Below are 12,905 nucleotides of genomic sequence, written 5' to 3'. Positions count from 1 at the left end.
GTTTGCTTCGGACGTTTTCCTCGCGACGTTCGTTCCAAGTTCCAACATAAGGTTCATAGCTTCTAACACGGTCACTGTCTTCTGCTTGCTTTGAACCCGAGAGTTCTAGGGCTGCAAACTGGATCGGATAGAGGCCGGATCTTGCACCATTTTGTTCACTTGATTCCTATCCAAGTCCAAATCCGAAAAAGATCCATGACCTAATATTGAATTCGGATAATCCACAGTTCCACACTCGCAAATTTGAGCAATTTTTTTTTTAAATAAAACCACTGCAAAAGGAAAACTATTTTAAGTTCTTTTTAAAAACCACATGGAAGGAAATTCAATTAAGATCAAATCATTTTTATATATTGATTTTCAAGTTTAATTTACAAAATCTGATGAACTACAAATATTTTTTACAAAAAAAACTCAAATCAAATAACCCCTCCCCTCCCCTCCCCTCCCCTCCCCTCCCCCACATACACAATTATCGATGGCACATTGGCAGTTGCTAAAATTCTTTGAGGACCTTTACCCGTAGGTTTCGAACTTGTGTTGTCCAGTCATTGGTTGGCATTCACAAGTTGCTCCTACCAAATGAGCGATGCCCTTGTAGGACGATCCAAATTATTTGTGACAATCCATGTCATAATTGATCCGTTTCTGAAGCGAATAGTGTTTTTTTTTCAAAAATTTGGCCTGAATCAAGACGATTTGAATAATTTTAAATCGATTTGTTTAACAAAATGATTTTAAAAAAATTAAAAAATTAAAAAAACAAAAACAAAAACAAATTGGAGGAACATATCTAAAGGGAGAATACAGAAATGGAGTAAATGATCGCTTGCAAGTTCAATTAGAACTTTAAAATACGTATTTAATACTGAAAAATAATAATAGCAAACAAATATCATAATTATCACAACATATTAAAAAAACCAAATTCAGGTCGATTCGGTATAAAGTATAAACTTGGATAAGGTAAAAACTTGACTATCAAACAGATACAGGTAAGAACATATCTAAGGCATGCTCCGTACATGTAAAAAATGAATTGGATCAAATTTTGAATTGAATCTGAATTAGATCCCACTTAAAATACTGATTTGAATCTGATTCAAATCCAAAAATTGATTGGATTAAGTGAATCTGATCCATTTGCTCCCCTACTAATGACCAAGAGAGACGTGAACGGGTCAGACTCGGGTTGGGATATATATCGGGTATAATTAATTGGATGCAGCTTAATCGGTCCAAAACAATGTCACAAATCTCATGCTCTGGAAAATTGCAGGGAGGAAAATCTCACAACAAATTAAAGGATCTTGTTCCAATAATCGGAGATACATTTGCACAAACAGGTTTGGGTCTTGTTGGACTTAGAGTCAACATTCGGTTTTGGACTCGAAGTAAAATGCTAGGGTCCAATCCTAAACTGATTAATAATCAAATAAGTTTTTAATTAAGGAATATGATTAAACAATTTGGATTCATTCTAACCTCCTACCCAAACCCAATCTCAGCTGGGGTTGATCGGCCCAGCTCATTTGACATGTAATCAATGGCAAAGGATTTGGACCCAAAACTGTGCTTAAATGTGGATCCAAATCTAGGTATGGATTTGGGTCTGAACAGGACCAAGTTATCATCCATATTCAGGTTCAAATCTGGACAGTTTGGCTTTGGCTTTTGATTGTAAATCAGATCCGTACATTCATGAAGGTTCATGTTCATAATGGAACAAGAGCTGGCAGGAATGGTCAGTCCTTTTCACCATGAAATGCAGCCTGGAGGGATAAGAATGAGAGGAGCTGGCAGGCTGAGCTGGAAACTTTTCCCTTTCTTTTCATGACATTTTTACAGTCACTCCATCCATACTGGCAGCTGTGTGGGCCCTAAGCATGCCAAAAGTGCCCCTTTCCATTCCCACCTCATGGGTAGGGGTGTCAACTGGTGGGGTTTGCCTCAGCCAGACCTGAACCAAACCTTATAGGGTTCGGGTATGGTGACAAAAGACCTGATTAAGACAATTGGGCCCGATACAAGTTCTAATTAAAACCCTCACATTTTCAATGTAAAAATGATAAAAAATTTGATTTTACCATGTATGGTTTATGTAGTTATTATCGAGTTTGAATATAGTTTCTCTTATGGTAGGTCCGATTAGACTCGAGTATGGACCCGATACCATACCCAAAAATCAGAGCCAAGTCTTGTTACACCTGAATCCAAACCAAACCTGACCAGTTGACACCCCCAACTCATGGGAATGAAACAAATGATGCTTCCTTGTTTGTTACTACAATAACTAGAGGCCTCATATCTGGGGGGTGGCCCCAAATTCTTTATCATGACATTGTTTTTTTATGAAGACTTAGTATCATCTTTTTTTTTTTATGGCGCCAAGAACTACCGGGGTGGTCAGACCATAGTGACAAAGGTTTTAAACAACAATTTCTTGTTTTTCAAAAACTCGTGAGAAATTGAAAAATTTTCATAAAACTCACATTTTTTTTGGCAAAATCTCCACAATAAAAAAATAAATATAAAATATAAAATTTATTTTTTATAAGAAAAGATTAATAAAAATTATTTAAAAATAAAAATACATATTTTTTCATGATAAATAGCCATTTAAAACATAAATATCGCGTTTAAATCACGGTATTTATGTTTTTTCATAAATCTCACGATAAATTACCGTTTTAAACTTTCAGGCAATTTCTCACGATATTATCGCAAGATTTTCATAAATCTCGTGATATTTGTCACTATGGGTCAGACTAGGCCCGCGCTTCTACGAGGTAAAACTCTGGGTTGAAGACACGACAACCCAGCCTTACATGCCCCCAACCGTGAAAATGCAACGGCAGCCCCCGTGTGCCAATGGAATTCGAACATGGGTCTTCAGCTTGACACAGGAATCCGCTGACCACAGAGGTAACCACTGGGGTGGTCAGACTACCATAGTTATGGTCGATAGAGCACGCAAGTTCAAGTTAGACCTTGAATTCTCCATTTAATGTGGGGGTTTGCACCTGACCTGACCTTATAACCCAGATATTTTAGGGGTTTGACCAAAAATCCAAGTTCTTGCTGATCTCTGCAGTCACTCTTTTACTCTGGACCCAACAGGTCCATCTTGTACTGGGTACCCAACCTGACCGAAACCCGATTTTCCAGGTATGAGCAGGGAAAGTGCTAACCCAAATAATATTTGGGTCAACCTGAACCGAATCCGAGCCATATGCAGGTTGGGTTTGGGTCATGATTTTTGCCGGGTACCTGACCTGATTCAAGTATTTTATATATACATTTTTTAATAAAATAAAATTTTAAAATATGCTGGTCCCTGTATGAGATTCTATTTTCGCAACCCGGTAGAACCCAAACACAAACCTGAACCCGGTTAATACTTATATGGGCAGGTCCGGGTCAACCCTAACCCATCCCATTGACAGCACTAGGCCCAAGACCAAGCCAGCGGCAACTCAATCAGGTTCGAGCACTAAATTTTGGTGCAAACCTTGCCAGTTTTGTGGTAGCTGCGCAACAGCTCATAGAAACACTCTACCAACCGTCTACCCTCTCATTGGTGCCTCAATAAAAGTAACAAAATAGGCAACTTTCATAAGAACAAATTCATTTTCTCACTACAGAAAGCATAAAACGTCAAAATTTCTTATCGGTTCCAAAAGAAAACCCAATCACACACCCTCCCCAAGAAAATGATTTTCTCATATATATCAGGCAAGTAATGCAATGAGATTAAGTTTCTGTAGAATCACTACAATATTAGAACCAGAAATATTGACAACTACAGTGTGAACTGGGCATTTTCAACACTTTTTTGCAAATCCAAAATGTAAATGTGCAACGTGTAGCATAGGTCCCGGGACAGGGATCCTAGCTTCAGAGTTTTATGCTGCCAGCACAACAAACATATTTGCAAATCCAACATGTAAATGTGCAATGTGTAGCAGAGGTCTCAGGGGCAGAGGTCCTAGCCTCGGAGTTTTACCCTGCCAGCACAACAACCGTAGGTATGGCAGGCTGAGCCAGCGCGACCAGGTCTTCGTGCCGGGTGCAGTTTCTTCGGGTTATAAATATAAAAACCCATGTAGATGTGTCCATTTTTTTTGTAGAAATCAACTGTTGGATTGTGTATTTTTTTTTATGAAAAAATAGTTTTTTTATGCTTGGATATATTTATGAAGATTATAAGCCGTAGATTTTAAAGCCTTAAAGATTCATGTTAATACAACATAATCAGATTATGCAAGAGCTGGTCCATATAAAACCAAGCATCTAGACCACATTCGTATGGTTAGACTTAAGAGAAAAGAATAAAAGTTCCATAAAAATTGTGGTTCACACAATAGTTCTCGTATTTTAATCCACTTCTTTTTGTGAAACCCAAATGCAAAGAAAATCAACTTTTGCTGGGACCACGCACTATGTTTTTTTGCTTTGTTTTCTCATTTATGAAACAAAAATGGAATTCACGTGAATATCTTTTATATTATTTCATTTTTGTGAAAAAGTTTTCACATGGATCAGACTGCCCAATTTTAACCCATCCAAATTTTAGCGAATCCAATAGCACAGTATGACCAAATATAATTTAGCTTATATAACAGTTCTTAAAGAAAAGGCAAGAGTTGCTGAATAGAGGGTGGTTTTATCTAATTTCTAGATCTTTCGACATAGACTTTTTTTTTTTCAATAGTTGATTAATAGATGACCACTTTTGTTGTTAAACACGAGAGTGTAAACAGATTCAACACACTCCTTTCTCAAAATTTTCCAATCCAACCATAACTGAACCTCAACAAATTGCTGACATAATTTGATTTTCATCACTGCGTTCAAGGGGTTTGGGAGTTATATTGAACTTTTGAAAATATCCCTATCTGTGATATTTGACATAGGTGAAAACATCATATTTCGCTATCTCACAATAATCACCAAAGATGATGATAGGGAAACCCTTCTTCAGTCACAAGCCTTTCCAATATTTCGTCCTTGCTTCCCCCACAAAGCATGAGAGACTAATGGCTGAGAATAGCATTCAGGGTTTAGCCCTACAGTAACGATCTGAGGATCATCCATCAAAAAAGGGAAGACAATCAGATAATAATGCATGATGGCAGAATTTGGAGCACTTATAGAGCTCACAAGTCACAAGTAAAGGCCTCTACCAAACATGTGGACTCTTCTGAGTTCTTAAACGTTACAAAAGAAATGAACACATATAATCCATGGCTCGCAAAAAGCAAAGAGTACCACACTGATAGAACACAATTCTGATAGGAAAGCATGAAATTGGTGACCCCATAACAATCTTGAGGCTGCAAGATGCAAGAATGAAGCTAAAACTTCAGGCAGCTTCTCTTACACTAACAGAGAAAACATCACGCAGTAATGGCATAGTTTTCTATTAAATTAAATTAAGGTCTTGACTTGGCAGCATCTAAATGCACTAGCCAAAAAGTAACACCCTCCGAGGCTTCAGACAATAACCGAGATTACTGAATTTGATTTTCTGGAGAAACAAAGTCTGTATAATCATAATCACATGCATAATAACAATCAGTTATTCCCAGAAGTAACATTCCAGACGTTATTTATACATAACACAAACTGGACCATATACACAATAGCACAATGTCAACACATGCACATATCATATGGATAGCCATATGGTTATCTTCCACAAATCCTGGGCCTCGGGTATTGAGATACTTAGCAGCGTCCTCAAAGTTGAGAAGATTAGCCTGAAGAAGAAGGATCTACAGTTGCACGCTCTGAAAAATCACCACCCAAACGAATAAAGACACAAAAATCTCACTATTGAACAAAACATTGTACAACTAAACGGGCAAAAAGAAGGAACTGGAAAGAAAAATTATGTTGGGAGTAATATCAAACCACTTGACCTCACAAAATGGACCTGTCTTTAGGAGTTAAATCATGCCCGGTACCCTTAAGGGAGTTACCTCACAGGTTGTACCTCCACAATGCATACTCACAATCACTTGTCCCACATTTCTCATGGTTACCTTAATTGAACTCCCATGGACTAAGAAGGTGTGAGACCCAAAGTATGGCATTGTCCAAATAATAAACATGCTAAAATGTCGTCTCTCCATGTCAAGAGAATAGAATCACGCAGTTTGGTTTTGCATACCTCTTTAAGTTATTAGATTCATGCAATCACGCCCATCATGGAGTAAATATTTCTATCAATTAAATAAATTTTTGAGTTTAAGCATCTTATGTGATAAATGGATCTAAGCAGTTTTCAACAATTTTTTGTCCATCTCATTATAAATTGCTAAAATATATGGTAACTCAAACTTAAACTCCCACCACATATATTTCTTGACAAGTAATTGTGAAGAAAGAATCAACATGCGCTTGATGCTACAACAATGATTACAAGGGGCGATCTGTCAATTCATCTATACATGCATTTGGTGTATTACCCCAACCCAAGGGCATTCTGCAAGGTCTGATACTCTCTTTTCTTCTTCTTTTTCTTTTATAAGGTATTTCTTTGCTCTTCTCTTGGCAAATACTTGCTCTAGTGCAAAATTTAAATATTTCTCATACATTTTATACATAGGAAGTTTTACATCGAATTTCAAAAGATAAAGAGCCCCTTTTGCTGTCCTCTCATGCCCTCAATTACCATGACAGCTTTTGCAAAGGATTAACACGAGAATCATGTAACCCAACTCTTAACAGCAATGAGGCCAAATCCTAAAGCTAACAAGCAAACTGATACCAAAGATCAAATTTCATTTGGACCCACACTATGGGAAGAAGAAAATGCAGGACAGAGACTACCCTATAGTAAGACACATGAATAACCACCACCCCAGAAATATATCAATATTCAAAGCCATGTTAAGAAAAAGTCCAGCAACATGGCAATTAGTTGCAATTTGCAAACCACAGTAACTTGAATGTTTTGAACATATAGAGGACAAATAACTTAATACATGCATCAAAATAGGCCATAGTAACATAATGAAGTTTTAGATGCAACATTTAGGGACAAAAAATGATTGCTTCAGGATGTGCCTTACCAGGTGGATCTCTAGGAGTGCCCCCTTCTATGAACTTTGAATCACCGGAATTACAGCCTCCATCACCGCATGCATGAACATCTTCCAACTTTCTGCAAAGAGAAGAAATTTCTATATATTATATAAAAATCAAGAATGTAAAGTCAGTGCAAGGAGAAAAGCTAAAATTGGGTAAGAGAAAGACAGAGACCACATGGATCAAGTCTCTTATTATTTGACAAAGATGGAGGAGATAACTACCTTTTTCCCAAGTCTTTGAAACTCTTCCTAATTGGAAAAAACTTGAAAAAAAAGAGCAACAAAGGACAACCTTGCTGGGGTTGCCAATGGATTTAGTCGGATCATGATCCAAGAGAAAGAAGATAATAACTTGAGATAAAGCGATACCCTCAATTCATCCAAAATTAAATATCAGTTAATCCTTTTTGAAAATGACAATAACTCCTTGATTCATCTAATATCGACATAGAAACCATATAAGATGATCTTTTCCCAAACCTCCCTTTTCCTGGACTGCATTCAAATTACTGTAAACCAAGTATTTTCTTTGTGCCATGATTTTAAGCAGACAATTTTACAATATAACTTCAACTTTATTGAGTTGCAAAGTAGATGGACAGACAGACACGTGCGGGTAGATAGAATTTGTTGAAAGGCCTGGTTCTCAAACCCAAGGGAGATCCTTGGGATTGAGATCCGAGGATCTGAGAGCAGATCCTCACCTATCTGTTATCAAATCCAAGGATCTGGCCAGATCATTCACAGACCCCTTCCCCATCCATTCTCAAATCTGAGATCTGGCCCCATTTCCCTTTATCAGAGGGTCACCAGTTTGAATAGCATTGTATCCGAGCATGGTCCACATGCCATATCAGCAGCTACCCATGCCATGCCAGATCTGAGGATCTGAGGTAGCATGGGGTATGCTGCATGGGCCCCATGTCAAGATCCAAGGAGATTCAAATGGCTGATTTAGTATGAGGGACCTGAGATCCTTGAAACAAAGGAAGCGAGGGAGAGATATAAGGATATCTTGTCCGTTTCTTTTTCTTTTTTTTTTCAAATCTGATCCATATCCATGGGATTCAAACACATCATTATTCTCTTAAGCTTCCGTAAGGTTCCATTGTAACGAAACTAACAAGGAAAGATGACGTGCGGGAACCTCACAATTCCTATTCATCCGTAATATGCAGAGCCTAAAGAGGGAGCATTCAGGAGCTCACCTTTGGTCTTCTAAAGTTGTTTGATGACCTGTAGATGGGTTTGAATCTGTTGTCAGTGCAGGACTTGCAGGTGCTGCCGCTTCAGGACAATCACTGCATCCGCCATGTTCCTGATCACCCTGCAACAATAAAAAATGTGAAAACACTGACACTCGTTATCTTCCCATTAACAAAAAGCGAAAAGTGAACGTGCAACATTCTTCCAAGAAACATCAGGACTCACCCCTGATACCGCAGCTTTCCACTCGGGAATGTTTTCAGAAAGAAGTGCAATATACTGCTCCATAGCCACCTCCGGATTCATGTTCCCCAGCCTTTGCCAAGAATGCCTTGCACACGTAACCAGTGTCCTCCATCACTCATAGATAGCAGCTCTCTACCCTGTTAGTATGACTAGCAATCAAACTATACCCTGAAATTTAGAGCAAAATAGCCCCCCTAGATACCTTGGTTGTCCAACATCATAACTCCGTTCACATACAACCAGAAACTTTCTTTTCGGATCAAGGATCAAATGAACATAAACTTGTGAACGTCAAACGAACAACCATCCTTCTCAAACTAGGCCACCACCTAACACACGCTTTACCCAGCTCTATGTGTGCAGTACCCACTCCAAAGGCTTAACCTCAACTAGCGAAAAAACGGTATGGTCCAATCTTCAATCACGTCAGAGTTACACAAAACGCAAGAGCAAGAAGAATCTCATGGAATAACAATCACCATGGGGTTATAAAAAAAAACAATCACCATGGATTAAAAAAAGAGTAGAAAAGAAACAACAAAATCTACACGGATTAGCGGTAATGCACTTCACAAAATTCACCCTTCCCTTTTGCTTCATGTGGTTAGCTATAGAAAAGTCTACCTAATTGCATTACTGATACTGCTATTGTATGACTTAGAAAACGAAAAGCGCCATCAAGAAAAACATAGCAAGAGATTAGTACCACTTTGCACGAGCAGCAGGTTTCAATGCCGAAGGCGGCAACTCGTAGCAGGGTCCTTCGGTCGCAGCCTTGTGCAGCCCATACAGATGCATCTGAACATCGTTGCCCAACTTGGAAAAGATTTCTCCGCCATTGGGAGAAGCAACGAAGCTCTCTGCAACACTGAAGAGCTTCGCCACCTCGCTTCTCTCAATCCCTTCCCAATCCTCCTCATCACTTGCCCCACCACCTCCCTTCTCATCCGATTGAGATTGTCGCCCTCCACCCTTATCGCTGCTTGCTTCGTGTTCTTGGACCTCCTTCGCTGGTTCGGAATCAAATTCTTGGCCAACGACAGGCTGCTTCTCCGTAGCTTCCGCCTCGCACGCTTCCGACACTGCAACCTCCCCCAATTCGCAAGTTTCCGATCCCATGTTCGAATTTACAGAACACTCATCGCCTTCCTCTGTTTCCGTCAACTCCTGAACTTCACCCTCCTTCCGTCGCTCTTCCATAGGTTCCACCGCCGAATTTTCCGCAACAATCCCCTCCGAAGGCGAAGAAAGCAACTCAGAGCCATGATCCCGTACAACTTCCGTCTTCTCCTCCACCGTCTGTAGGCAAATACCGCCGTCCTCGGCCGACTCCCGCCCGAATACCTCATCCCTCACCTCTTCCGCACTCTCCTCCACCGAAACCCTCGCCGATCCTCGAACAACATCCGTTCTGCATCCGAATTCCATCCACCGTTCCGGCACCTGGAGAACCTCCACCGTTTCCGTCGTCTCCTTCACCCTCTCGTACCGAGCTTCGCCGAACCTCAACCCCTCCTTCTCCTCCCTCGCCAATCCAGGCTCGAACCCTTTTACCTCGACGCTCTCACATCCTCCGCGCCCGGTCGGAATCCCTCCCCCGTCTCCGGAGAACCCAACCGCGGAGCTTTCATCGTCGGCGGTCATCGTGGGCTTCCGGGGGTCCTTCTCCGAATCAGAAGCCGCGGAGAGGAGCTTCGCGAGAAGGAAGGAGAAGACGAGAGAGAAGAAGGCGGTTAGCAAGATCTCCTGCAATACCTCCATGGTTTCCGCTTCCCTTCTCTCTTTCTCTATCTCTATACCAGAAGAGGAAAGTGGAGAGAAAGAAGTAAGGAAGGATGAGGTCAGGTGAGAATGGAAGAGGAGCAAAGCATATTCTTTTGCATCTGCGAGAGGAAAGAACACGAGAGAGAGAGTTTTGATCGGACGATGGGGAAACGTATCGGGTCGTGCCAGAGAAGACGGTTGTTGGACAGTTTTGGGTTGGCGTGGCGCCTATTCTTGAAAAAATAAAAATTGAGTTTAATGTTTTGGGAATGATTGTCTGACACGAAAAGTAAATCAAAAATATGTTCCGATCTTTTTCTGTTGGGCTTTAATCACCTTCATTTTTTCCCAACAGTTAACGGCGCTGCGTGATCGACGGCCAGCGCCCAAAAAAAAAAACAATAACAATAAAACGCTAGTTTGTGCATTTTTTTTACCTTTAGTTTTTTCCACCTTAACTGAAGGCCTTAGTTTCGCCGAAACATTTAGTAGCGGTCAAAACTGTCGCTGAACATCCGTGTAAGAATGTTCATCACGCTCTGTGATGAACGGTCACACGCATCTGGTCGATAGCAGCACACCTCATGTCTACACAACTACCAATCTCTCTCTCTCTCTCTCTCTCTCTCTCTCTCTCTCTCTCCATATATATATATATATAGTGGGAGGGTTCAATTGCATTGATGAAGCTCAAATGGGGTTATAATATTTTATTTTTATATATCTCGTTTAAGATTGGACAGAGTGGACAAATAATACAGACATGATGCATGTTTTGTCTGTACTAAGGCCAATTTGTTTCGACTTGTCTGTACTAAGGCCAATTTGTTTCGACTGTATAAGAAGTTGTGCTTCTTGTATTCAATGTTTGTTTTACTTTGTGTACTGACAATATGAATACACACGGAGAATAGGTTGGATACCTTTGTTTTGGATCTAATGGCTCTATCCGCCCAACTTAGTGTTTTAACATCTTTGTTATGAATTTTAGCTATGGATATGGATCTCAGATTGAATTTAAAAAGTAAAAAATGTTTATAATTTAAGTAATTTGAGAAAAAATAAAAAATTGATATTTTTATATATAAATGCTTTAATTAACATCATATTACATCTAACTATGAAATTTTATCATAAAATTATCAAACCTTAAAATCAAACTAACTATAAAAAACAAATTATCAAGCCCTATTAAATAATAAAACCTCAAAATGCAAAAAAATAAATAAAAATAAACCAAAAACCCTAAACTATAAGAAAAATAAACTATAAAATTAAATAAAAACCCCTAATTCAAACCTAATCAAAGAAAAAAAAGAACCTAATCACATACAAGAAAAACCCTAATCAAATTAATTGTAAAAATCCTTAATTAAAAAAATTTGATTCAAAGCCCTAATCATAAAAAATAAAAAAACTCTAATTAAATCAAAGAAAACCCTAATCAATTCAATTATAAAAGCCATATTTTAAAAAATTTGATTCAGGGCCAAACCTTATCCCAACCAACCCACATGCATTCAGATGTAAACAGGTGTGTGACTAAACCATGCTGGTTACTGTTGAGTATTGGTACCCTCTCTGCTAACGCCGGTGAAGTAAATATGATTTTCATATGAAAGTTGTGGGCCCCACCATATAACCGTTTGTTTCAGTGAGAAAATGGCCCATTTTCACATGAACAAACAAAATGGGCTCTTTTCCCACAAAACTGGGTAAAACAAACAGGCTCCCAAAGATTAGCTTCTTTGGGATTTCAATATTTATATACACACGCGCACACACATAAACAATATTTATGTATTGCATGAAGCATTGGGATTTCAAATTTTGAGGCGTGATGATCTTTTCCCATTTGAGGGATATGGCTTTGCGTCAATGTTGAATGCTTCTTAAGCTCCATAGAGCAAACCAATTAATACCAAAACCCAAATAAATCTCATTCATTTGAATTTTGGCATGCTTAACTAAGCAAAGTTCTCACTTTTATTTAAGTTGGGCGAGGCTCCTAAAACTAAGGTGCGTTGTGCTTCTATGTAAGATTGTTCACGTGTGTGACAGTCTTGTTAAAAAATATATTACCAAAAGGAACAAGGTATAATTTCATTATGGAGTAAAGATTTGGGTGTTGGCCATGTTCTATTAATCCAAATGATTAGGTATGCCATAGTCTCTTTCATGAGAGAGAGAGGGAGAAAGATTCTTAAAACATTTTTTTAAAGTAGGTCGTGTTGATTAATCTAATTATCTGAATACATGGTCTTAATCATAATCTTCCTCTAAACTCTTGCCAACGAAAGTGGGTGGGATTTAGCATGATTGGTGTCCTTGAAAAGCCAAAGAAGTTGGGGATTAGTAAAATAAGTTTTTTGGGAATATTCTAAGATCTTATGGTGGGTTTTAATGCCTTGAAAGGTCGATGGGCTACCATTCATTGTCCCCCCATGGGAAAGAAAGACCTCATTAGTCTCTCTCTCTCTCTCTCTCTCAATATAGGGTAAACACTAAGATTCTTCATCAATATCTAGTCTTTTCTTTGAGGAACAATATCTAGAGTCGAGTTTTTTTTTATTATAACCCTAAGAAACCCCA

At 38.9% G+C, this 12,905-nt stretch overlaps 1 protein-coding gene across 1 annotated transcript; it reads right to left on the bottom strand.

Moving 5' to 3' along the window:
• Positions 1–5,526: 5,526 nt before the first annotated feature.
• On the bottom strand, positions 5,527–10,430 carry LOC149832790 (acyl-CoA-binding domain-containing protein 3-like). Its single transcript, XM_090014714.1, has 5 exons — positions 9,256–10,430; positions 8,529–8,634; positions 8,306–8,424; positions 7,080–7,171; positions 5,527–5,792 (listed from the first exon to the last, which is right to left on the bottom strand). Exons 1-5 carry the CDS (start codon positions 10,308–10,310, stop codon positions 5,758–5,760), a joined length of 1,407 nt encoding a protein of 468 aa, XP_089870840.1. The 5' UTR covers positions 10,311–10,430; the 3' UTR covers positions 5,527–5,757.
• Positions 10,431–12,905: the final 2,475 nt, after the last annotated feature.

This window comes from Nuphar pumila, chromosome 7 (genome assembly GCF_984573655.1).
Source record: "Nuphar pumila chromosome 7, dmNupPumi1.hap1.1, whole genome shotgun sequence".
Lineage (NCBI taxonomy): Eukaryota > Viridiplantae > Streptophyta > Magnoliopsida > Nymphaeales > Nymphaeaceae > Nuphar > Nuphar pumila.
The sequence above is the reverse complement of the archived record's forward strand: the minus strand, read 5'-3'. Positions and strand labels throughout refer to the sequence as shown.